At 44.0% G+C, this 26,743-nt stretch overlaps 1 protein-coding gene across 2 annotated transcripts; it reads left to right on the top strand.

Annotated features, from left to right (window-relative positions):
- LOC147439252 (vesicle-associated protein 4-1-like) lies at nucleotides 1-26,299 on the top strand. Of its 2 annotated transcripts, XM_086485123.1 has the most exons (8): nucleotides 1-155; nucleotides 303-675; nucleotides 10,553-10,623; nucleotides 10,714-10,795; nucleotides 10,880-10,986; nucleotides 11,072-11,149; nucleotides 25,724-25,843; nucleotides 25,935-26,299. In XM_086485123.1, the coding sequence occupies exons 2-8, from the start codon at nucleotides 459-461 to the stop codon at nucleotides 25,977-25,979; spliced, it is 720 nt and encodes a 239-aa protein (XP_086341249.1). In that variant the 5' UTR covers nucleotides 1-155; nucleotides 303-458; the 3' UTR covers nucleotides 25,980-26,299. The 2 variants fall into 2 exon arrangements, with proteins under 2 accessions (XP_086341249.1, XP_086341250.1); XM_086485124.1 differs by lacking the exon at nucleotides 1-155 and having other exon boundaries at nucleotides 162-675.
- The last annotated feature ends 444 nt before the right edge of the window (nucleotides 26,300-26,743 follow it).

Raw genomic sequence — 26,743 nt, 5'->3', positions numbered from 1 at the left:
AAATAAGGTGGTTGACATGTCGTTCTATAAGTGGCTGACATGGAAGCTTGGTGAGCCCCTCTCCACTTTGACTATGGCGGATGAGCTCGTCTAGTTGCAGCGACTAAGTAAGCCTTTTACGACTTGCGACTTACAGCAGAGGCCTTTTGTTAAGGGTAAGGACATAGCGCTTTGCCTGCACGCAAGAACTGGGGAACTAATTTCCATCTCCTTCCTAAATACTGCTTTGGAGCAATCTGCATGTGTTGAGCATTTCTGTCATTTAGAAAATCTGTATGTTTTGTGTGTACGTGACGGTCCAGAATTTGCTCGGGACAGAGAAATGGAGGGTTTGCTGATGCCTGCATTTTTCTAGAGTTGGATGACCGGATTTCTGAGCAGATGTGACGGGCCACAGCTTTCATTCCTCATTTTGGAAACTGCAGCTCAGTTTGTGTGATAGGTGCGCAAAGCAGAAGATGGGAAATAGGAGGAAATGCTCTTGGATGTCATGGAGGCGAAAGCGAAAAACATCCGACAACCATGACATTTCTGCTGAGTATCGTGAGCCTTTGCAACAACAAGGCAGTAGTTCAGAGGCAAGCAAGGTCCCTTCCTGTTGGTTCTACTGCAAGTCTGTACTTTTTGCCAGGCGTAGACTGCAGATTACGCCTAACAAGCGCCTCCATTTCTTCTGTGAGTTTTTGTTCCAAACCTTACAGCAAAGGGATGCATGCTAAGCGGACCTAAATCTTTTATTTTCACCACAGCACATGTCATGCATTATTTAGACCACAGTTAAACCCATTTCCAACACAGCTGAGATTTTACTGCCCAGCACAACCGTGATTTTTCTGCGACTTACAGCAGTTTGGTTCATGGATTTGTACATCGTTTGGCCACCATTCTTAGGTTTTCCCTGATTGGACGCATCGTTGTTACGTCTTTGTCATTGTTGGACTGTTCTCATTGTCTACTCTGATACCTGGGGCCCGCAAGTATAGGGGTGTCTGCAAACTAAACCAATTTAACATAAGTGGTGCATTTCCATGTTTCATTCGTAGGAGTCTGAGCCGTGACACCTTACTTAAGCAGTTGTAGGATGTGCTGAAGCGGTTTTCAAGATAAAAATTGAGGTTCAATTCTTGTCCACTAAAGATGGAGAGCATTCATAAATCGAAGAAAATACACTATTCATAGGTGATATTTGGTTGGGCAATGTATGCATACAAAGGTAGATGGTGTTCTGTTATTCTCTCACAAATTAAAGACATGTTGCACTGAACATAGTTATTTCACCACATGCACATCTGTTACGATGTAATATTCTGTTTCAATGAAGCAAGAGGCAGGGAAGTTTGAGGGGCTTTGGTTTATAGTTTCCGATTAATTCAAATTGGCAGTTGGCCACTGCTTCTGTCTGGCGTTGCTAGGAAGCTCTGGCTCGATAGGGGTGGCGTCAACTTAACCCTGAGGCAGAGAAAAAGTCCTCCCAAGCTGTGCTGGGTTTCTTTCTCTAGGGAATTTTATAGACTCTCTTGAGAATTTCTTTCCCCTATAAAGCTGATTTTCTCTGTGAAACGTGAATTCATCTCTCTAAGTGTGATTAGACAGACTTTTGCTCTCTAGAACAGTTATCTGCCTGGACAGGTTGTTTTCTCCAGAGCTGATTCTCTCTGGGCCGATTTCCTCTCTCTGAAACAAAGAGCTTTCTCTCTCTACCTGATATTTTGTAATTCAAAAAGGTTCCTGCTTTTTGCTGATTTTGTAATTGCAAGAAAAGGGTAGCTTTGTATTTTTTCCGCAAGATTGCTCTCATAGGTGCAGCTAGTGTGGGCTGGATTTGTGCTTGTGCTTTGCGAGGGTTTCTTTTCCCTCTTAAGAGTATGCAGTACTTTGTGAGGAAGATTGATACCATGTGCAAGCCAAGGGCAGGTCCACCAAGAATGTTGATGCAGGTCATGATTGCAGAGCAAGCCAAGGGCTGTCCTGGACCAAGAAAGGTGGAGATACAAGAACTCTTATGGGGCAGGCTCTTCTGACAAAGAAGCTATTGTTGGTGAAAGCACCAAAGCAACAAATGAATGTTATTGAAGGATTCTCATATGTTGAAGAAAGGATCACGAAAGATTTAGCAATTGTCTTTTGATACTCAATGGTACACTTGGATAGGTATCTGCAAGAATTGGACAATGTAAAAGGGTGGATCTTTGCGAACTATTTGGAGGTGGGCCAAAGGTGACTTGGTGACGCCAAATAGTATGGATGGAGTGGTGGGTGAATTGGCAGATAACCCTCAGGTTTAAGATCTATACCTTGAGACCTTTGGTTTTGGAGCTCCAAGGGAAAAAGCTCAGTTAGGTTGTTTTAGTAGTGGATTTGGTGCAGTGCCTATTGCATAGTGGGGAGCACGAGCACTCCACTTCCTCGTCAACAGATTGACCGACATGTGAATATAATAGTCATAGTTCTGGTCTTTAGCACACCAGAGGTACTAAGTCGATAGTACTCTGCCCATGAGACTTCTTTGAGAGAGAATGTTTGCAGCATATTATTTGTGGATAATTAGTTCAATGGTATACCTTGAAATGTCAAACAATGGTGTGATGGCTAGTGATTGACCTCTATAGAGTCTAATATGAAATGTTGACCAAGAGGTGAAGTCTAAAGTAAAATGTTGGATCAGGATGCAAAGTCCAATGTGAAATGTTGGACTAGCATGTAAAGTTCAATTTGAAATAATATATATATGTTGATGAATGCTTTATAGTGTGTATGCCACAATGTATACTGCTTGGAATGACATGTGCATGTATGCATGATAGCAGTGTCTACTCAACTTCGTGTTGTCTCTATTGGTGTAATCGAGGACGATTACTCTTCTTTTAGGGGGATGGAATGTCACAAATTGCTGACTAAGAAAACTTTACTTAAGGAGCTTGATGATGTGGCAAGGAGCTTCGGATGTTGGACAAGGTGGAGAGGTGGTTGCTAACATGGAGAGGAGCTTGCTGACATTTGGTATCGGAGATTTTGTTACTGCACGAACGATAACTTTAAAATAATTTTTTTCCGTGTTGGAGTGTTGGCCGTGAGGATCTCCAAGGAAGACTCCCCATTTTGGAATTATAGGACCTAGAATTGTGCATAGGATTGTGCCCATTGAGCGTAGGAAAGAGCAAACACTGCATATTGGGTGTTGGAGTTGTGGTACGTCTGGAAAGGGATAGATAGTGCCTTGGAGCAAAGGCTATTACCACCTCATTTACAAGAGTTTTCTCTTCCATGATTGTGACACCTAGGGCATGGATACCTCATGAGAGAGAATCCAAAGCAAAAACCTCATTTGATAGAGCATCAAGAAGAAGAACAAGAAGAAGAAGAAGAAGTACTCAGCACTCCTATTAGCCCTCCTCGACCTCCTATTCCTGGTCCCTCTTCTCTAAGTTCTCCCGTACCATTGCACTCAATCTCGTGGACTTCGGTGGTGAGGCAAGAGGTGTCACGTGCACATCTAACCCTATGTGTAAGTGGACAAGCTACTTAATGACATGGGTTCAATTCTGTTAGATTAGGAAGTGTTCTGGCACTTTTGTGAGTCTGTTCGCAGACCGTGCATGTCCAGGCACTTAGAGTAGATGCATATCCTTTGGTTGCACACAACATGATCATCAGATTGCCATCATAACCCATCGGGAGCATTTTTATAGTGCATAGACCTATTTTTCCTATTTTTGACATTTTTCACTTATGATTTTTAAGCGACTTTTCTTGGGAACTGGGTAGGGCAAATTAGCAAGTGAACTATATAAGAAAACCCTAGCGCTAGCATTTCTGGCAGTAGAGGCAGCAGGAACTTCGCGTTCAATAGGCACCTTCTCAGCAGGACCCCCATCAGCAGACCTAGCGTTTTTACATCAGCAACAAGCTAGCATTTTGCACCAAGATCAGCCAGCGTTTTTGCATTGCAGTAGCTTGGCGACAGCAAGACCACAGAGCAGCCCTAGCGTTAGCAGATTTCCACAAGCAGGATAGTTTTCAACCCTAGCGTTTTTGGTTGCAGATCAGCCTCGGTGTTTTGTAGATTCATCGCGACGGAACCTTAGTAAGCACCGGCGTTTTCAGTTTTCAGCACTTAGACACAGCAGAACAAGTCCCAAATCTCGCAGATCTCACCATCCCGCAGTAGATCCTCGCTGCATGGTCAGATCCATCAAAGTTTGCAGTTTCAGCCCGGAAAACGCAGATTTCAGCATCTGCGTTTTCAGCGCATTGTCGTTGCATCGTTGTCATCGACATCATCACTGACATAGAGTCAGAATTCAACAGATAAAGATTTGCAGATTTTAGCCATTAGCATTTTCAGATTTCAGCCCGTCTAGTCATCGTCCTCATCGTCGTCGACAAGTCCAAAGCATTGTAGAGATTTGTGCAATCAATAGTAGACCGCTCTCGCCATAGAGAGTGGGGCCTTCGGAGGAGGGTTTAATAACATTCTGGTGTCGTATTCTCTATCTCTCAGTCTCATGCACCTTCACTCACAGTGTTCACCACTTTGTTTGTGTCCATTGCACTCTCTCACTAAAGGAACGGAAGGCTCTCCCTTCTGTAAGTAAAAGGAGTCCTTGAGCACAATTCGGAGCACTTATCTTGAGCAAAGTTCAACATTCACTTCCTCTGCACCTTACATTGGTATTAGAGCTTTGGTAGTGTTCTGTATCATTCAAGGAAAGAACCACATAATTTTTTTGCTTGTTGCGGTCGTACGTAATCCAAGTCCTCTTGGGCGTGTCGATTCCTAATCGTGTTTTTGAATAGTGACAGGAAACCCAAGAAAGAAGGACTTGTCCAGCCTCCCTTTGTTTCTCTTTTCACCCATTGAGAGCAGACCGTGCACTTAGCGGCCGGCCAATTGACGTGAGGTGGGAAAAAGCAACCTTGGTGTGAGCGCAAGGCCGCCAAGGGGTGCGCCCGTGGAAAAGAGAAGAGCTCGGGTGAAGAGAAGATCCTTCTCTAACAGAGATTGCAAGCGAAAGAAGAACCTCAAGACCCTCAAGACCCTCAAGAACCAAGAACCATAAGAGTCCAAGTTCCTCGTGAACTTAAGAACCCAAGACTTCAGTGGATGGTCATCACCCGAAGCGGATTGGATACTTCGCATGGAGGTGGTGAGCATGGGAGTGGCGAAGAAGAGTTTTCCCCACTAGGAGGTTTCTCCGACCCTCCCCCTTCCCATCTAGGCCAAGGATTGCACTAACTGCTATGGAGGCTTTCGACAAGATGATGATGGACATGAAATTAGAACGCGAAACAAGAAAAGCAGAAAGAAAGTCAGAATTGGATCGTGTACGTGAAGAAAGAAAAGAACGGGATCGCAAGTACGAAGAAAGAATGTCAGCCATAGAGTGTGTGCGAGCAAGCGTGCTTGGTGGCCGAAGAAAGAATGGCAGCCCTAGAGCGTGAGTGCAAGCAAGCGCTCTTGGCGGCCGAAGACAGAAGGGTAGCCTTGGAGCGTGAGTTCATATGAGCAAGCACACTTGGCGGCCGAACAGAGAGCCCAACACATGCAAGAGTTGTTCCGACTCTTTTCTAGTATGCGGGCACAAATTGCAAAGGATAAGGAAAAGGACTCTCTCAGTCTCTTCTTTTCCAAAGCACGACACACATGATTTGCATGATAATGATAAGCATGATGATTTGCATGATCAAGATGTGATTATTCACGAGCATGATGATTTGCAGGATAATGATGTGATTGTTCACAAGGATGATGGTTTATTTGATACTTTGTCTAGTGAAGCTAACCTCATTGCAGATTCGATCAATCACGACGAACCGATCTTGGCTCTCGAGTCGAGGTCCAAAAAACCCCCATAGGAAGATTCGATCAATCACGAAGAGATGATCTTGGCTCTCGAGCCTAGATCCAAAGAACCCCCTTAGGAAGTATTTTGTGTTCGAATGATTAGTCAGCACGCATCGTTTGAGTGTTTCATTCGTGACGCTTTCCTGTATTTTAGTCACCGTCCTTGTGTGATCCTGTATTTTCATAGGCATGACATATTGTACGCTGAGCACGACTCACTCATGAATGAGCACGGATATATGCGGATGATTCATGAAAAGATGAAATGTTTGCACCCAAGGAATTCACATTCCATGTCTCTTCCTTGGCATGACACAATAGCAGAAAGAGCACAAGAAGGATTGAGCATCAAGCATAGGCATTTCCATTGTGATTTGCCACAGTTGATTGATTAAATCAGAAGGTCAAGATCTGACCCCATTGTTTGCGTGTGTTTGATGAACGGTTTGGCACTCCGTCTCTATGTTCATTTGCATTGCATGCACAGTTTTTTCGAAAGACTATAATTTTTCCAGTCACTTTACATGGAATGGGTATGTTCATGTTTTTGTGTTGGAAGTGGTTTCAGGAATTTTCATCCTCGGAGATTCTTGAAGAAGGTAGACGCATGACTATGGACGAAGTTAACGCATTGAAGGAGCCACAGATGACTTTGTGTCACTTTCGGCTCGGCCCAAAGAAGCAAGCGTTGCAGACCTTTATGAAGTTCAAGTATCGCACGACCCACGCATCAGAGTGGGCCGGCGAAGAGTCCTTCACAGGATTCCAGACATTGTTGGCGATCTCCCTCGACGCTATACAGTTCGGTACTAGTACCTCACTTTGAAAAGGAGCGGATGTCACGTGCATATCTAACCCTATGTGTACATGGACATGCTACTTTATGACATGGGTTCAGTTCAGTTAGATTAGGAAGTGTTCTGACACTTTTGTGAGTCTGTTTGCAGACCGTGCATATCCAGGCACTTAGAGTAGATGCATATTCTCTGGTTGCACACAGCATGATCATCAGATTACCATCAGGAGCATTTTTACATTGCATAGACATATTTTTCCTATTTTTGACATTTTTCACTTATTATTTCTAAGTGATCAGCAACAAGCTAGCATTTTGCACCAAGATCAGCCAGCGTTTTTGCATTGCAGTAGCCTGGCGACAGCGAGACCACAGAGCAGTCCTAGCGTTAGCAGATTTCCACAAGCAGGACAATTTTCAGCCCTAGCGTTTTTGATTGCAGATCAGCCTCTGCGTTTTGCAGATTCATCGTGACGGAACCTCAGTAAGCACCAAGCACTTAGACACAAAAGAACAAGTCCCGAACCTCGTAGACCTCACCATCCCGCAGCAGATCCTCGCCGCACGGTCAGATACATCAAAATTTGGAGTTTCAGCCCGGAAAACACAGATTTCAGCATCTGCGTTTTCAGCATGTCGTCGTTGCACCGTCGTCATCGACATCGTCACCGACATAGAGTCAGAATTCAGCAGATAAAGATTTGCAGATTTCAGCCATTAGCGTTTTCAGATTTCAGCCCATCTCGTCGTCGTTCTCATCGTCTGCAAGTCCAAAGCATTGTAGAGATTTGTGCAATCAATAGTAGACCGCTCTCGCCATAGAGAGTGGGGCCTTCGGAGGAGGGTTTAACAACATTCTGGTATCGTATTCTCTATCTCTTTGTCTCATGCACCTTCATTCACAGTGTTCACCACTTTGTTTGTGTCCATTGCACTCTCTTTCTGAAGGAACGGAAGGCTCTCCCATCTGTAAGTAAAAGGAGCCCTTGAGCACAGTTCGGAGAGCAAAGTTCAACATTCGCTTCCGCTGCACCTTACAAGAGGAGTCGCGTTGACAAGAGCGTTTGGAGGTGACTGAGCTTGGAGAGAGGCGATTGGCAATCGAGGTAGAGATCCGTAGACAGGAGCGCATGGCCGAGACAGAGGCTTGCAAGCAGAAGCGTAAAATCTTGTGCGATCTCATTGCTTTTCTAGCTAGCTTATCAATGACACTTTTGGAACTCGATTATGAAAATCTTTCCAAGACCAGTGTGGAGGCAACTCAGATTGCGTCCATAGCAGCCACGATAAGGGACGATACGTTTAATACGCGGTGTATAATGCACGTACTAGACGTATTTATGAGAATCAAAAATAAAATACGACAAATATGATACTTTAATAAGGACAAGTGAAGCCGGTTCTCAATGACTTCAATGTTTAATCATACATACATAAACAAGCACCATGAAGCTCTAAAACACACTTGATCAACTAGCAAAAGTCATTAGAATAGAATACATTTTGAGCAAAAATATGATTGAATAGAAAACGTTATGAGACATACTGTTTGTTTCAATACGGGATGTCTCGTATTCTAAATAAAGTACGCGTATTATAGCTGCTATGATAACAGTAAGCAAAACTCTCAGTCTCATGATTTAGACACATCTAAGGAAAAGAACAACCACAAAGAAAAGAAACAAGTGAAAGTGCAGAGAAAAAAACAATGCATCCAGCTCGGATGAGCCTCAGCTCATTGGAAGATAAGAATGCATTCTAGAAGGTCAACCAACCAAAGATGAAGTATCATAGTTACACAAAGGAAGGTAGTGATTTCACTACCACATCTTAGGACACATGAAGGATGTCCCCGACTTAGCTCCAGTTCAACATCGACTTGTGAGCCTAGTGCTCAAGTCAATGTGATACTCAAAGCTAGACACGAGGAAGAGTGCGAGAAGAAGGTGATTTACTCAAGTGCATTGGTTATATGAATGATGAGTGACTGACTGTGTTTGATCCACGATCAAGGTATGACATCATTAGTGATCATGTAGTGGAGAGCGCCTAGATTGTGGCAACAATGATATCGGCCATTCCGGTATCGGGGTGTGGTGAAGGAATGGAATCTTCTCTAGCATGATTACTTAACAATTCAACGCTTTGAGTTCATGATGATTTTGTGGTCAATAAAGTGGACGGTATTGTCAAAGTCCACGATGTGGAAGTAGAGAGCAACGGGGAGAATACGAGAGAGAGAGAGAGAGAGAGAGAGAGAGAGAGAGAGAGAGAGAGAGAGAGACGGTTGAACCATCCACCCTTGCAATGAATTGATGATTATACAATGAGGGCATTGGGTGCTTATATAGGGACCTTAGCAAATTGCCCTACCCAAAGTTTGACAAAGAAGTAAAATAAATACCTAAAGCCAAAATAAATATCAGGATCACATTGGACAGCTCACTTGAGATGCCATAACTTAAATAGGTACTTCTAGGCATTAGATGGTTACAATCCTCAAGGTGATTGGAAGACTGACAATATATTTTTTGGAAGCATTTTCCTCAACATGCGGTGATTTATAGAGTGCTTTTGAAAACACACACACACATGTTCTTTCGACTTTGCAGTTTTGACTGACATAGGAGCACGAGACGAAGGGGCCCAAATCGACCATCTGCTTGTTAAGAGCAGACTTATACACAATCTACATGTTTGCAATTTTGACTGACATTAATTTTTTGCAGATACACTTGGTGTAGGTCCAACTTTGGCACTTTGCACTTGTAGGTCAAGCCAGTAGCCAAGTCATCATCCCTAGATTCTAGGTGATTTACTGGTTTATTTATGTTTTGCCTCTTCTGAGTGATTACGCAATAGATTCTCATTTTAATTTGCTTACATTAGGATATAAGAATTTGCTCTTTTGTCTTTTGTTTGTGTTGTTGTAATGTAGTTTGCCTTTATGCTGTCTTATCCTTGTTGTAATTGTTTACTACTTGTTCCAAAGTTTCAGTCAATAAGCTTCTCTCACTTGTTTAGTACTTGTTTAGATACATTAGGTGATTCAGTTTTTCTTCTCTATCCATCTTCTTGTGTGCCTCTCTTTTGTGTTTTCTGTAATGTTTTAGCCTCTCTTATAATTCGTAAGTTCAGACTTTTCTGACCGTATTTCTGACCGTATGAAGCTATATATCGGAATCATTATTAAATTCGGTAAAAGAAAAATGGATCTCGAAAATTGATTGTGCTAGGCTTTATGATCTAGTTCACCTACATCTGTGGAGCCATGAGAGAGGCTACTCTTACTCTCTGTATTTATGTATGCTCATTCATGTGAGTGTGTGCGCGCGCATGCCACGTGTGTTAGGTGCTGTGTGGGTGCTTTTATCAATAAAGCTACCTGGTTCTATACTCCACTCTGATGGACTAATAGTACGATAGTCAATATTCTCCAAGATGATGCTGCTAGTTATGTTCTCTTGTCTATCCAAGATGGAGCTCCAATCATAATGTCTTGTTGATGACTACTGTTACTCTCTAGTGGCCCTTTTTCTTGGATTTATCCAGGTATCTATTTGCTACTCCAGAAGTCATTGCTGGCTAACTTGAAATACATTGCAAAACATTATTTTGTGTTCAAGAAACTTTGATAGTTATGTGGATGTTGTACTTTTCATTAATGCTTTCATGATGGAGCAATCAGGAGAAGCCATGACAGTCTGGTATTGTGCCTCAGCGTCATGTTTTCGTACAATTTGCTTCACGGGTGTTATCACTATTTGCTATTTGGTAATTTCTTATATTAGATTCTTTAGCAGTTTCACAGGACAATTCTCACTCAAGTTACAGAAAATATATTTTAGCAACTTAAGCATTTGAAGCTATTTTTGTTCATATCTGAACAGTAGTCTATTGGATCTGATCAGATGAACCCAACAAGCAGGTCTCAAGTGTTTTGAAAGTAAAGAATACAAGCCTTTCCTTTGTCGCTTTGAAGGTTGGCCACTCCTGCCTACCCTTTGGCTAATCGTATGTTGTCGCAGATGAGTGTTTTTGAGCTTCTCTAAACAGCGGGTGTTGTCTGTAGCTTCAAACGAATTCACCCAAGAGCTGTTTCATGCGTCCATCTATTGGAATCCTTACACCGGGAGAAACTGTTCTTCTGAATAGTATGTTGCTGTCTTTTCGTTCCATCAAGTATGTGTTATGAAAGTGTAACATGTTTATTGAAGTTTGGAAAGTTCTATGAACAGTTGTAAAATTTATTGAGCCGTCTGAGCATAAGCGGACAAAGATCAAAGAAAAGTTCAAAGTCGTGAGTTTGAAAGTAAAGAAAGGAGTACAATATTCTCCAGAATTGGTATCTTAAATGTTGTTGGTGTCCTTGTTCATTTTTATTTTGATTTTTCATGGAGGATCTATTGATGTTTTTAAAATGGTTTTAGTTTGAAGAGCAAACTGAGTCGGTCGCTGTAGAAGGGAATCTTGAAGTGGTCTATCTTGATCCAAATGGCCAATCTCGGGTACGTTGCTTTCATCTTATTCAGAAAAGGTAACATCAGGTCTATTTCCGTGAAGTTCAAAAAGACCCCCCCCCCTTCCCCCCCCCCCCCAACCAAAAAAAAAACACACACACACCCAAAAAAGAATGAAAGAAAAGAAAGCAAAAGGGACCAAGTTCACTAGAGGATCGGCACCCACAGTCATTGTGGACATAGTTTCAACCTAGGCAGAACTCTCAACCTAGGAGTCACCTTGGGGCATGTGATAACTCATGGGAGAGCTATCAGAATGCATGTACAATTTGATTTTTCTCAAGCAAAGCATCAAAGATAAAAGTAAAAAGATCGTGGGTATGTACAATTTGATTTTCTCAAGCAAAGCATCGAAGATGAAAGTCAAAACGATCATGGGAAGAAGAGGATGATTAGTGGCCTCATCAAGCCAAACCAAGCTATGGGGAGGCTAGGCAACTCAAGTGGGGCAAAGGTTCATGTGCTCTTAGTATAGAAAAATACACACACGACCTGGAGAAAAGGGCTCCAGTTTCGACGCATGAAAGCAAAAGAAGCAAAAACAGATCATGAGAATCTAGCGATGATTAAATGGGATAAGAAGTAGGGGCATGTCTTCTGGTGCAGACTTGGAGTCCAATTTGGCCCACGCTCAACACACAAAGGTAGAAAAGTAGCAAGATTGCAAGTACACAACAAAGCATTGGCAATGAGGTCCTAATGCTAGGGGTGAGGAGTTGATATGTTAGGCTGGCTCAATCAACCTCAACCAAATGTAAAGCTGTTGATGAAGGCCCCAACACAGAAATGAAGACCTATTGAGCTCGGGTGAACGTCTGTAATGGGACGGGCACCACGTGCCAACGGAAAAGAACAGACTGAACAGACTTTAGACGCTTCAAAACAACTGAACTAAAAGAGCTGCATGACACATGAGACGGGGAGTGCGTGGCGGAGTTCCACCCCGAGAGAGAAAACCGTGGCACCCCTTTCGATATTTCTATATATTGCTTCAACAAGGTACAATCCCTGCGGCTCTGCTCTGCTTTGCTTCTCCCACTGGGTAGGAATGCCAGAGTAAGAACCCAGGCCACATATTTAAAGGCCCTTGGCCTCTCAAAAGCAGTTACATGAAAAGCAACCAGTTTGAAAAAAATCTAGTGCTCAAAAGCTTGCGTAGAAGGCCGTCTGTACCACCTGTCTCGTCATCATTGCTAGGACAATTCGTGTCCGTACAGCTGTCACGTCATCAATCATTTACGCAAGAGAAATTGTGTGTGAGCGGGTCTTGCTTTATTTAATCTCTTTAGGTCACTTGGGCCCCATCGGATGAGGTCCTATAAGTTGGTGGGAACTCTTCTTTATAAATAGGCCACTCGGCAAGACTTTGCAAGTTGGTAAAACTTCTTCTGCTGCTTCTTCTTAGGGTTTAGGCCCCTGGGGTAGGATGCACAAGTCGGCTCAGGTCTTCAGTGGCTTGACACGTCAGCAGTTTGTGACAAAGTCGTTACCAAATAAAACAAATGACCCAAGTGAGGGCCATGATAGCGAGGAAGTAGCCGAGAGCCTGATTGGATCAAAGTCATTTTAGGTTCCAAGTTGAAAGCCGCTAGTTAAAATTGCAATACATGAGGCAACTCCGCTAACTCACCTCTTCCATCTTCTTTGCATCCATTGGTGGATAGTTTCTTGGCTTGTCCATGGTGGACTGTCACGAGGCTGTGACAACCACTAACTTTAGTTGGTTTCTTTCCCTTGATTCTTATTTAATTTTTGGGACCCTCTTGTTGAAGTCACAAATGGTTGGACATTGTATGGCCAGTGTGAAATGGCCGATGGCCGAGAGTTTCACCTGCAGCAATGAAGCTAGGTCGCCATGAGTTGGTCCAGGCCAGTCAACTCTAAAATCCGAGTAGTAAAAGGGTGGCTAGGCTGAGTTCAAAGTCATTTATACCCCACGTGACACTTCATAAGTTGGTGGGTACTAGGAAATTAACTCAAAAGGACATAAGTGACACATGGCGGCTCCAAAGTGATCTGCAAGACACCTCAGTTGGGAGAGGGCGCCCCAAATCCATTTGGGCTGCCTCCTCCTTCATTGTGAGCTTACAGTGTGTGTGAGTAGTGGGTGCAAGTTTACAACTATAATGGAAAGCTTGCCTTCTCCTTTGTTCTATGTAGCACAATGATTCCGCGCTCGTGCACGTCTCTCCCCTTTTGTATACAGACACGTGATGCCTAGCTCAAGGACTACTCATCTGTATGTACAATTCTGTGGGTTTTATGCGCGATTGCTGAGGCAAGAGCCTCTTGCACAGGTACTGGATTAGCTAATTGCTAATCTGTCACGTGCACAATTAACCCTATGTGCATGTGGACAAGCTACTTCTTGACAAGGGCTCACTTCAGTCCGGTCAGTCTAGCTTAGGAAGTGTTCTGGCACTTTTGTGAGTCTGTTCGCAGACCGTGCATGCCCAGGCACTTAGAGTAGATGCATATCCTCTGGTTGCACACATCATGATCATCAGCATTACCATCAGAATCCATTAGGAGCAATTTCCAGTGCACAGAACCTATTTTCCCTATTTTAGGCATTTTTCACTTATTATTTTTTAAGTGACTTTTGTTGGGAACTGGGTAGGGCAAATGAGCAAGGCAGTATAAAAGAAAACCTAGCGCTAGGCTTATCTGGAGAAGAGCAGGAATGCACATGCAAGTGAGTTGCAGCATTCATCTCCCTCTCTCTCTCAAGCAAGGACTTGAAGGCCTGGCGTTTTCCAACAGTTAAGCCCAGCGTTTTTCAGAAATAAAGCCAGCGTTTTCAGCTGTGATTCCCTGGTGTTTTCAGCCGCTATCCACAGCGATTTTCAGCCTGCATCAACCACGTTTTTTCAGCAGCCTGTAGCATCGATTCCATAGCAGCAGTTCAGCGTTTACAGCAGCAGCAGTTCAGCGTTTACAACAGCAGCAGATCAGCGTTTCCATAGCCATCAATTAGCGTTTTTGGACAGCAGCAGTTCAGCGTTTTTATAGCAGCAAATTCAGCAGACAAGGAACAGCCCCAGAAGATAGCATTCCCAGCCGTCGTCGTCGCCATTCTCGTTATCGCAACCGTCTAAAAAATTTAGATCTACATTGCATCAGAGCCTCACAACTCGCATCAGAGTCTTGTACCAGATTTGTGCAATCAGTAGCATAGACCTCTCTCGCCAACGAGAGAGGGGCCCTTGGAGGAGGGTTTGACAACTTGTCGGGTGTTGTATTCTTCTCTCTCTATCTTTAGTCTCAGCACCTTCATTCACAGTGTTTATCCACTTTGTTTGTGATCACTTGCACACTCTCATTAAAGAACGGAAGGCTCTCCCTTCCCTAAGTAAAAGGAACCTTGAGCACAGTTCGGAGCACTCATCTTGAGCAAAGTTCAACAATCACTTCCACTGCACCTTACATTGGTATCAGAGCTTTGGTAGTGTTCTGTATCACTCAAGGAAAGAACCACATAATTTTTTTTGCTTATTGTGGTCGCACGTAACCCAAGTCCTCTTGGGCGTGTCGATTCCTAATCGTGTTTTTGAAGAGTGACAGGTAATGCAAGAAAGAAGGGCTTGTCCAGCCTCCCCTTGTGCCTCTTTTGACTCATTGAGAGCGGACCGTGCACTTAGCGGCCGGCCAATCGACGTGAGGTAGGAAAAAGCAACCTTGGTGTGAGCGCAAGGCTGCCAAGGGGTGCGCCCGCGGAAAAGAGCAGAACTTGGGTGAAGAGAAGATCCTTCTCTAACACAGATTGCAAGCTAAAGAAGAACCTCAAGAACCTCAAGACCCTCAAGAACCTCAAGAACTCAAGAACCAAGACCCACAAGAACCCAAGTTCCTTGTGAACTTAAGAACCCACGACTTCAGTGTATGGTCATCACCCGAAGCGGAATGGATACTTCGCATGGAGGTGATGGGCATGACAGTAGCGAAGAAGAATCTCACCACCAAGGAGGGTTTTCGGACCCTCCTCCTTCCCCATCTTCGCCACGGTTTGCACTGAATCCTATGGAGGCTTTGGTCAAGTCGATGATGGACATGATGGCACGACAAGAAGCGACTCCCTTTGCCTTGGAACGCGAGCGCGATGAACGAAAAGAAAGAAAAGCAGAAAGAAAGGCGGCTATTGAGCGTGAGTGTGAGCAAGCACACTTGGAAGCCGAAGACAGACGAGCGGCCTTGGAGACTTGCGCATGTAAGAGTTGGTCCGACAGGCCCTCACCTCAAAATCCGAGCCGGCCAAAGATGTTGGTAGTTCATCAAGAAGGACGATTGGCGCGGTCTCAAGCAAAATGGTATGCCAGTTATGTCTTTCTCTAATCGTGTTTTGTAGCGCGGCACTCAATTACGCAAATCGGATGCGGAGCGCAAAGAGGCCTTCCTTTATGGATTGGATGAGTATATCAAGTTTGATGTTGAGGTACTTGATCCAATCGATCTCAACAAGGCGGTAGCGATTGCTCTCACACAGGAGATGAAGCGCAATAAGGGAAAGCCTAAGGAGAACAAGACTTCTCAAGGAACCTCTCAGACTTCTCAGAACCCGCAAAATGGTAAGAATGGTAAGAATGGTAACTCTTCTAGCCAATCTTCCTCTAATTCCTTGGAAAAGAACTCTAACAATGAATCTAAGGCCAGGTGGAACCAAACGTAAAATACTGTACGTATTCGGTACGCAGTCCTGTATGGATTGAGGTTTAGGGTATGTAAAAATACGCACTATTGGTAAAAAAACCCTTAAAAATTAGAAAAAACATTTGAAATTTCACAAAAGAAGCCTACAAATATATAAACTATCAATCTATATGGCTAAATGAAAAGGCCTACCTGCATTAAACATCAATCAAGTGACCTACCATGGTCTATGATACGAACATGGGACACAATACCATATTTCAGTAATAGTATGACAAACTCAATACCATAAACTTAAAAGAAACTTAGCATTGTAAGGTAAAGGACAATGTACATCAATGATCATACAAGAGTGAAGATCCAAAGATTGACTAATGATGATCAAAATACTGCAAATACAAAACTCAACACTACAATCATTCTGGCATGAGAGTGACATTTCAATCATGACCAATGTCTGATGCCAACTACAAAAGCTCATAAACCAACAAGGTGCAAATGCCAAAAGTTAAAATCAATACATAGCATGAATAATACTGGAAAAAACCCAACGGAGTCCTCAGGTCAAGAGACTCAAGTCTCTCTCTCCCAAGACAACTAGCCTAGAACTCATCATCGGATGAAGATGAGCTTTCTGCAGAGGAGAGAATGTCTCCATGTGTCAAGACATTGCCGTCGTTGTCGTACTTTGGCTCCACAACCATAGATACATGTGGCTGCTCTGCAACATCCTGAAGATCCTCCTCCTCTGTAGCGTGAATGAGACGAACAACCTCATTTGCACGGCCTCGTGCTTTGCGCACAGGAAGCTTTCCTTTGCGAATGCTCTCACGTCGTGCAATATCTGGATTTGGAACTCGCTCTAGGAGTGGAATGCTGTATGCCCGTGCTCGCGATTTGGTCACACGCCAATCCACACTCTCCAACTCTCTATGAAGAAGTCGAAGAATCTCCTCCTGCTCATCTCTCGTCTGCTGCTCAATGTTCTCTGTAGTGGGATCAGGCACCATCTTAACTTGTGTGGGATCTACTTGCTCATAGAAAAAACCGAATGCGCGTTACAAAGAGTTCGATCATAGAGTAAAATCGACGAGTTAACAAAACCATATATTTAATATTACCTGCTTTGGTGTCCCCAAAGCATGGTAGGCTCGCACAAGCTTCATGTTGGCTCTACAGTAAACCAATCTCTCTAGGTGTGTAGTGCTTAGCCTATTGCGTATTTTGGTGTGGATCAATGAGTAGGCACTCCAGTTGCGCTCACAAGCACCTGCAGAGCAATGCTTCAATTAGGAAATTACCATGATTTAGGGTTTAGTATTTACCTGCAAAAGTGTCAATGGTTTAGTATTTACCTGCGAAAGTAGGCGTAATGCAAGATCTGTAAGCTTTGGAAGACCTTGTCTCCCATGGCTCTGCCACCAAGTCAAAGGAAACTTGGTGGCCTCCTGTCTTAGTGCCACTGGCCGCACAAAGGAAAAGCCTAAGCTGTTGATGAAGCTCTTCATCTCAGCATCAATCAATCTCCAGTTGTGTGTCCTCGTCATACCTCAACGAGATGTATGAATCGCGCAGTGCAAGCAAATCTCTATCATGGAAGAGTTTTGGCTTTTTGTAGAGAGGATGGAGACATGCAGCCATTCTATGTATAGGATGGCTCATGAACGTCCACCGACTCTCCACAATAGCCAGTATGTCATCTCGTCTGCACACAACCATAAAAAAAAGAAGCATCTCAGTGTAGTAGCTCCGAGCTACCTAAAAAAAACAATTGCCAACAATTGTCAATGATGCAATCAAGGAAACATACTGTTGCTGAGACAAAGGACACTCTGCAATGTGGCTCTTCATCTGCAAGAACAGATGGTAAACCAGCCCCAGTGTGGACCCCTCCATATCAGTGACATGCAACAACACATAAACAGGCTGCAAAGCCATTGTGAGAGACTGCACCTCTATCCAAAAGCTCTCATCAAGAACACGCCTTTGGATGTACTTAGTGTTCTCCTGTTGGGAATTGTCCATGTCTCTCCATTTGGGATCCACCACTGTTTGCATCAGGGAATCCCTCAGCTTGAAGAGTCTATGGAGCACCAAATACATATCGGCAAACTTGGTTTTTGAAGGCCGTGCCATATCCAACTGGCTGTGGCTCCTGAAGATGGCAAGTGCTTGGTGCGTCTTGCGAAAGAAAGTGGTGATCTTTGTTGCATTAGACACAATAGGCAGCACCCAAGGGAGTTTCCCTATCCCCTCCATGAGTAAATCAAGGCAATGTGCAGCACAGGGGGTTCAAACTATGGGTGGAAACTCTACAGAAATCAAGTCACCCATTGCTTTGCAATTTGATGCATTATCAGTGACACCCTGTACCACATTCTCTGCGCCAATGTCTTGAATGGCCTACCGAATATGCATGGAAATGAACTGACCTGTGATATGTTCCCCTGCCTTCCGTGCATCCACGGCTCGCAAAAAATAAGTGACAAGGCAAGATGACACAAGAATGTTGATGATGTGTCGTCGACGTATGTCACTCCAACCATCTGAAATGATTGTGCACCCAAATTGTTTTCATCCTGCCTTCACTGGAACCAAAGCCCTGTCAATCAAAGCCTTTTGCTCATCAAGCATTGTCGTGCGCATTTTCTTGTACTCTAAGCCAGTCCATGTATCTGTGGGACCAACTTGAGCAATAGCCTTCACCATTCCTTTCCATTGGTCAGTCCTCAATACATTGAAGGAGATGTTGCACTCAATAAGAGTGCGAGCAATCTCCATCTCTGCCACCTTTTGTCGCTCCTTGATCCAAGATTGAGTATGCACACGCGAGGGCAAGGTGGTCTGCCGAGGTGCTGTGACATCCTCCGTATCATTAACATCCTCAGAAAACACATCCTCAACATCTTGCATGACACGAGCCCTCTTCCTTCTAGACTGAGCCTGTGCACTAGGTTCACTACTTCCCACCGTTTGATCTTCAGTGTCCGTGTCCCCAAGGTCTCTGAGAAGGGCATCATGAAGAGCGTCTTGCGTAGATTGTTTTCCTCTACCTTTGTTTCCTCCTACCATTGCTGGGAATTTTTCTGCAATCGGTTGATCTTTTACAGTAGGAGGCACCTTCTTGCATGCTCCACAATTGGCTGTACATCCTATTCCCGTCAAGTGCCTGACGACGCGAGTGATCGTGCTCGTCTTCTACATCCCACAGTACTTGCATTGCCAACGTTGTGTACCTGATCCGGATTGCCCAGGAGTCTTCACAATCTCGATGACATTGGTGTGAATGTTCCAGAGGGGGTTGGCTTTGTGAGGCATCGTGTTTTCTTCACAAGAAGGGCGCTCACAGACCTACTCTGCACCTGCTCTGCAACTTTTACATAAATGCACAACTCTCTGCAGTGAATACAGAGAGTTTTGCCCAAAAACTAAAGTGCTACCCTATGGTACCATCAAATGCCTAACGTGCTGCCAATTTTTTTATATAAAAAAAACTTCACCATATGGATGCAGTCCGTACAGTACGGATCCGTATTGTACGGACGTACCGTACGGATAGCATCGGTACGTACATACGGTACAACCTTGATCTAAGGGTAAAGCTAAAGCACCTGCAAAACCTAAGCTAACCCCGGATGAAAAAGCCGCACAAGGGATTGTAGGAGGATACATAACGGCTGAAGAACAAGTGATTTATGCTAAGGAAGGTAGATGTTATCAATGTCACGTCAAGGGTTACATTAAGAAGGCTTGTCCTAAGATAGCCCCACCTAAAAAACCTAAGGCACCCACAACACCCACAAACACTTTAATGAACCAAACTGAATCTTCTCATGTCTCAGACACACACATTGATGAGTCTCTCATGAAGTGTTATGGTCATGTAAAGGATCATCGTTTTGTCATATTGTTTGATCTAGGCAATATGCATGATGTGATTAGTGTCTCTCTTGTAGAGAGAGCCCGCCTAGAGGTTAGTCCGACATCTCCTCTCGAGGTGTCTGGCTTCGCTCTCGGTATGGACTCTCTCATTACGCAAGAGTGCCTTGATGTGTTGTTTACAGTTCAACAAGCTGCTTTCCGTAGAAAATTTGTCGTGTCTCCTCTCTCAGGATGTGATATGCTTTTGGGTATTAGATGGTTTCGTGAGCATAACCCTCTCATTGATTGGGAGGACAACACTCTCACATTAAATGCCAAGAGTGACTCTCCCATGATCATTCGTGCTGTGCATGATCTGTATTCTTTGCCTCTCATTTCTCATGTGCAGGTAAAGCGTGAATTAAGACGGGGAGCACAAGCGGCATTCATCTATGCTGCTCCAGGTTCCCAGAGCATTCAGGCTCCAGACAGGTATTCCGCTTTGTTTACCAAGTTTAAGCATCTCTTTTTGCAGGATGATCTTCCACCCTGTCTCCCACCCGAGCGGTCGGAGGACCATCGCATCGAGCTTACGGAGGGGGCACAGCTTGTCAGTAAGGCTCCCTACCGTTTGAACAAGACATAGGAAGAAGAGTTAGAGCGGCAACTCACGGAGTTGGTGGCTCGAGGATTTATACGTCCTAGTGTAAGTCCTTTTGTTGCTCCTATTTAGTTTGTCCGCAAGGACGGTTTATCTCGTTTGTGTGTTGATTAATGGGCATTGAACAAGATGACCGTCAAGAACAAGTTTCCGATGCCTCGCATTGATTATATCCTTGATAGGCTCAATGGGGCAAAGGTTTTCAGTAAGGTCGATCTCAAGAGTGGATACCATCAGGTAAGGGTATTCAAAGGCGACATCTTCAAGACCGCTTTTCGCACAAAATGAGGGCAATGGGAGTATGTGGTTATGCCTTTTGGATTGACAGGTGTTGTGGGTACATTTAACCGTCTCATGGTAGGCCGTTTCAGCGATATGGTTGGTGTATGTGTGGAAGGGGTATTGACCCGTTTGGATGAGTGTCAGTTGTACATTGCAGCTAAGAAATCTGATCTGGGTTATATCATTTCTGCAGAAGGTGTCAAGCTAGACCCCACGAAGGTGGAACAGGTACGTAATTGGGATTTGCCCAAGACTGCATATGATGTGCATTCTTTTCTTGGTTTATGTCAAGCATATAGTTTGCATATAGAGAATTTTGCACGCATTGCCGCACCTATGACTGATGTTTTGAAAGGGGTAAAGACTCACCGTCAGCACGTAGACTTGTCCGAAGCAGCCATTGAGGCTTTGAAAGCTCTCAAGGTTGCGGTGACAGAAGCACCGTGTCTTATCCTTGCCTCTTGGGATGATATCTTTGAGGTATAGACGGATGCGAGCAATGTCGCCATAGGTGCTGTGCTTCAGCAGCATGGTCGTCCAATAGCTTTCCTTAGTCGGAAGCTCAATAGTGCAGAAAAGAACTATTCAGTTTATGATAAAGAACTTTTGTCTGTCATTCACTCTCTTAAGCATTGGAAGCATTTTCTTTATGGTAGAGAGTTTACAGTTCGCACAGATTACCAAGCCCTCAAGTGGCTCGAGTCTATGCCTAGTGCACATTGGAGTGATCGCCAAGCACGGTGGTCATAATTTTTTGAGCAATTTGGAGGTTTGATTGAGTATGTGCTTGGAAAAGCTAACCTTGTTGCAAATGCGTTGAGTCGCAAAGGACAGATTTTGGCTCTGGAGTCAAGATCCACAGTTTCTATAAAGGGGGTGTCTTTTGACAGTATGAAGAACCAGTATGCGTATTCCAAGTTTGGTAAGCAATGGTTGTAGGCTCTTGCTTCCCAAGGGCCAAGCAACTATCTCATTCGTGATGGTTTGTTGTATTTTCGTCAACGTCTATGTGTGTTGCCCTCTCTCAAGCCAACCATATTGCATGATGCACATGATTCTCTGACGGGTTGGCACAGGGGAATGAACACCACTTTCGAAAAAATAGGAAGATTCTTTTATTGGCCTAAAATGCGAAAGGATGTGTTTTGTTATGTCACTCAGTGCACTATATGTCAAAAGGTAAAAGCGCCTCCGGGTAAGCAGCAAGGCCTCTTGCTTCCGCTGCTTATTTCCGATGGATCTTTTCAAGATATTTCCATGGATTTTGTGACTCACCTTCCATCTAGTTTGCATTCAAGGAACACTCAATAATTGACAATTGTTGATCGTTTCAGCAAGTTTTGCATGTTGATTCCTTGTAAGGCCACAGTCACTGTATAAGATGTGGCATGGTTGTTCATAAAGCATTGGTATCCCCTCTGTGGTTTGCCAAAATCGATTGTGTCACATAGGGATGTGAAGTTCACGTCCTGTTTTTGACGCGCACTCTTTGAAAATTTTGGCACTAAGTTGAATTTTTTATCGGCTTTTCATCCACAGTCAGATGGTCAGACAAAGATTTAAAATCAGTTGGCTTTTGATGTTTTAAAGTCATATGTGCATGATCAGCAGTCTCATTGGGAGCTGTATCTCCCATTGGTTCAGGCTATTTTGAACGACTCTTTTTCCTTTGCCATTGATCGAACTCCGTATGAGGCAGCTTTTGGCCGTGCATTCCAATTACTTTTGACTCGCTCGGTCAGTCAAATGCTTGATGCCAATGCTGAAAGTCAGTCATTGGATGAGATTTCTGAGAGTGTAAAGCTTCGGCTACGCAAGGCTCATGAATCTTATTCACGGCAGTCTAATAAGCATCGTCAGGAGGTTTCGATCAAGGAAGGGGATTGGGTGTGTTTAAGAATCATGAAGCAACGTCTTAAGCAAGTTGGAAAGAAGTGTCCCAAGTTGTTTTTTCGAATGTATGGTCCGTTTCGTGTTATTAAAAAGATAAATGAGGTTTCAATGAAATTGCAATTGTCTAACTTATGGTCAATGCACAACGTTTTCCATGTTTCTTGGTTGAAAGTGTTTCAGGGAACGCCTTTAAAGGACATTTCGGAAGAAGAAGAACCGGAAATCGTCGATGAAGCAGAAGTCATGGAGCCGAAGCAAGTGTTGTTGGATCGGTTTCGACACGGTTCAAAGAAGCAAGTGAGACAATACGAAGCAGTGCGATACATCGCGGAACCCACGAAGCAGCGTGGGTTGACGAAGAGTTTTTCAAAGATTACCTAGAGTTGTTGGCAGACTACAAGGAAGCCATGCATCTCGGTACCAGTACCTCACTTTAAAAAAGAGGGGATGTCACGTGCACATCTAACCCTATGTGCATATGGACAAGCTACTTCATGAGATGCATATCCTCTGTTGCACACTGCATGATCATCAGCATTACCATCAGAATCCATCAGGAGCAATTTCCAGTGCACAGAACCTATTTTCCCTATTTTAGGCATTTTTCACTTATTATTTTTTAAGTGACTTTTTTTGGGAACTGGGTAGGGCAATGAGCAAGGCAGTTTAAAAGAAAACCTAGCGCTAGGCTTATCTGGAGAAGAGCAAGAATGCATATGCAAGTGATTTGCAGCATTCATCTCCCTCTCTCTCTCAAGCAAGGACTTGAAGGCCTGGCGTTTTCCAACAGTTAAGCCCAACGTTTTTCAGAAATAAAGCCAGCATTTTCAGCTGTGATTTCCTGGCGTTTTCAGCCTGCATCAACAGCGTTTTTTCAGCAGCCTGTAGCAGCGTTTTCATAGCCACGGTATAGCGTTTACAGCAGCAGCAGTTTAGCGTTTACAACAGCAGCAGATCAGCATTTCCATAGCCATCAGTTAGCGTTTTTGGACAGCAGCAGTTCAACGTTTTTATAGCAGCAAATTCAGCAGACAAGGAACAGCCCCAGATGATAGCATTTCCAGCCGTCGTCGCCATTCTCGTTATCGCCGCCGTCTTCAAATTTAGATCTACATTGCATTAGAGCCTCACAACTTGCATCAGTGTCTTGTACCAGATTTATGCAATCAATAGCATAGACCTCTCTCGCCAACGAGAGAGGGGCCCTTGGAGGAGGGTTTGACAACTTGTCGGGTGTCGTATTCTTCTCTCTCTATCTCTCAGTCTCAGCACCTTCATTCACAGTGTTTATCCACTTTGTTTGTGATCACTTGCACTCTCTCATTAAAGAACGGAAGGCTCTTCCTTCCCTAAGTAAAAGGAACCTTGAGCACAGTTCGGAGCACTCATCTTGAGAAAAGTTCAACAGTCACTTCCGCTGCATCTTACATAATCCCCTGCAGGTACAGGTTTTCGCAGAGATTTCTCGCGAGCCTCTTGCCCAGGTACTGGATTAGCTAATTGCTAATCCCCCGCAGGTACAAGTTGATTTGGAGAGATTTCTCGCGAGAAATCTCGTCCAAATCAAAGGACAAGTAGCCTTACAAGTGCAAGAACTCGAGGGTGTGCTACGGATGTGACCGGCACAGGAAACAAAGCCCAAAACAGTGAATTACAACCTGATGTGTATTTTTGTAGGTTTAGGATTTTGGCTGTTTTTGTTGCCTAACAATCCTAGGAGCTTTAGGGAAGCTAGGGAATTGTTATATAGGTGTTTTGGTGCATTTTAGAGGCTGAAAACAGAGAATTCAGCGTGCTGTAATTTCTCGCCAGGTTTAGGAAAGTGCTCTAATGGGCCGGGAAAGTCATGTATTGTATGGGGATTTTGTGTGTGAAGCCTTCTTCAGTTGTTATGTTGCCGAAATTGGGCTAGAGTAGGCCATTTTCAGCCCAATAAAAGTGGGACAACACATAGGAGTTTACAGGTTTTCTCCAAATTTTAATTAGAATAAAGATATACCGGAAGAGGCGCAAACCTTTGGGGCCAACGCGGTGTCACTGTCTACTTGGGAGCACTCTAGCTGCCAAGTCATGGTTTGTTTCAAGTGTTGAATTCTAGGCACAGGTTTGTTCGTGAAGTTCCGGTGTGTTGTAAAGTACAGGTAAAGTTAATCAAAGTAAAGATTGGGTGAGTCTACGGCCCTTTAGTGAGTCTATGGGCCGGTTTCATGGACACCCCTTGGTTTGCCCTAGGTGGGGACATGTCACATTCTCTAGAGATTCAGCAACTGGGATTGCCTCAGGCCAACAGAAAAGGCTGAGGACTTTGAGTGATAGCATCCATTTTTGCTAGAGGGGACTTTCACTTGGGGGGCAGTTGCATGATCAGCATGTTCACGGCCAGCCCATGGATATGAGAGAAAGCAGGACAGCTTTGATATTCGGCTTTTGGAAGGTCAAGCTCAGCAGTGCCTGATGCCGGATTTCTTGACCATGGCCTGGACACAGGAGAGAGAGTGCAGATGGAAGCTGATCAGTAGCCTTGGCTAGTGATTTGTAGGGCAGGCCCATTGCTTTAGAGTATTTGAGGGCAGACCTGAGCCTTTAGCTATGACAATATGTGTTTTTTTGGTTGAGCCAATGCTCATGCACATGCTGCGAGGCGAGTATGACAGGATTCAGGGTTGTTATGACAGTGCAGAGAGACAGTGTTAGCATAGTTACCCGGAACGGGAAATTGGAACATGGAACGGGGAACGGCAACGGGCGTGAATTACCATTCCCTATTACGGATACTCACGTCCGAAACACAGAACGGGGATTTGGAAGGAATGTTAAAATGGGAACAGGAAATGGAGACCTAAAAATGGCCATTCCCTGTAACCATGAGCGCCAGGCTTTCATAGGGTTGAGGCGGCCAGGGCCTTGTGCCATAGTGTGGCCTTTCTTCACAGTGGGCAGGGCATTCAGTGGCATTATCGGCCACCTGCTTGGCTTTTCATTTTGTGATCTAGCCGTTGCATATTTATTTGTCATCATGGGAGAGTCTCTCCCTTGTTCTTGTACCCTCTCGATAGGGGAATTGCAGCCCATTGGGCAAAAAACTATTAGAATGATCTTTTTCCTTTTCATGCCGAAAAAAAAAGAAAACAGAGAATAAGGACATATTGCCTTCATCCTAATTCCATTGCCAATGCATGGTTGCTGTGTATTGACTGTTGGATTTGCTCATTATGAAGGACATAGAGAAGCTGAAGAAACGCCTAGCTGAAGCAGAAGCATTCGAACAGGCTCACAAGAAGTCAGCAGAGGAGCAGGTCCCGAAAACGATGGCTGCTGGAGGGGTGTTGGATGAATGGGTGAGTTCTTAAAAATATATCAAGTGTTTGTTATGTTTTATCTGATTCATCAATATGCATGTCTTATATTTGCTAGAATATTTTATTTCAGAAGAAACGGCAAGAGAAGAAGGCTGAAGCAGAGCAAATTGAATGAAGGCTTAGAGTCTGGACTGCTTGGTGCAGTAGAGGATTATCAATAGATGAAACATATACTGGACACTTTAGGAGTTACGATAGATTGGACATACCAAGGTGTGCTCTCTGAAGCCCCTTGGCTCTGACTACAACCTTTTGTATATAGGTTTCCCATAGGATATCATGGTGTCCCTGTGTAATACATGTATATTGATGCATTTAAAATAAAAAGCATCAAAATATTGAGCCTTTTTCTCAAGTTAGACTTCTTACTATAGACTGTCCATCCAAGTCAAACCAATCAATAAAAAGCATCAAAGGATTGAGCCTTTTTCTCAAGTTAGACTTGTTACTATGGACTGTTCATCCAAGTCAAACCAATCATTGGCCTTCTTAAAGTTGGCAGGAGGAGTTGTGGCAGTCTGATCGAATTATAGGCCTTCACAACTTTTGTGACCCAAGTGACCAAATGAAACATTTTGCATGCTTTGTGTTGAGGTGTTTATTGACCCTCGATGCTCGAGGATTGTGAAGATGGGGGTGGCAATTGAGAGTCCATGAAGCTGATGGCACTCTTAACTTGCGTGGGCCAAATTCTGCACATACGAAGGGACTCTTCCACATTGACCCAACGCCCCCCAAAAGGGTGGGAGCTAAGCCGGATCGATGCTATGGTGCACGTTTTGAAAACGGGGATAGGCTCAAGCATGTGTGGGTGAGTTTGGTCTCGACTCTTGAAAAGAACATGCTCTTGCAACGGGGTGCAATTTGGGTGAAGTAATA

This window comes from Adiantum capillus-veneris, chromosome 16 (assembly GCF_014529385.1).
Source record: "Adiantum capillus-veneris isolate H3 chromosome 16, ASM1452938v2, whole genome shotgun sequence".
Classification (NCBI taxonomy): domain Eukaryota; kingdom Viridiplantae; phylum Streptophyta; class Polypodiopsida; order Polypodiales; family Pteridaceae; genus Adiantum; species Adiantum capillus-veneris.
This window is presented reverse-complemented; position numbering and strand designations above follow the sequence as displayed.

Coding starts and splice junctions, on each gene's coding strand:
- LOC147439252 (XM_086485123.1), top strand. CDS start 459: ATGGGAAATAGGAGGAAATGCTCTTGGATGTCATGGAGGCGAAAGCGA. Junction 10,624..10,713: donor TTTCCTTTGTCGCTTTGAAG/GTTGGCCACTCC, acceptor TGTTGTCTGTAG/CTTCAAACGAATTCACCCAA. Junction 10,796..10,879: donor AGAAACTGTTCTTCTGAATA/GTATGTTGCTGT, acceptor TTCTATGAACAG/TTGTAAAATTTATTGAGCCG.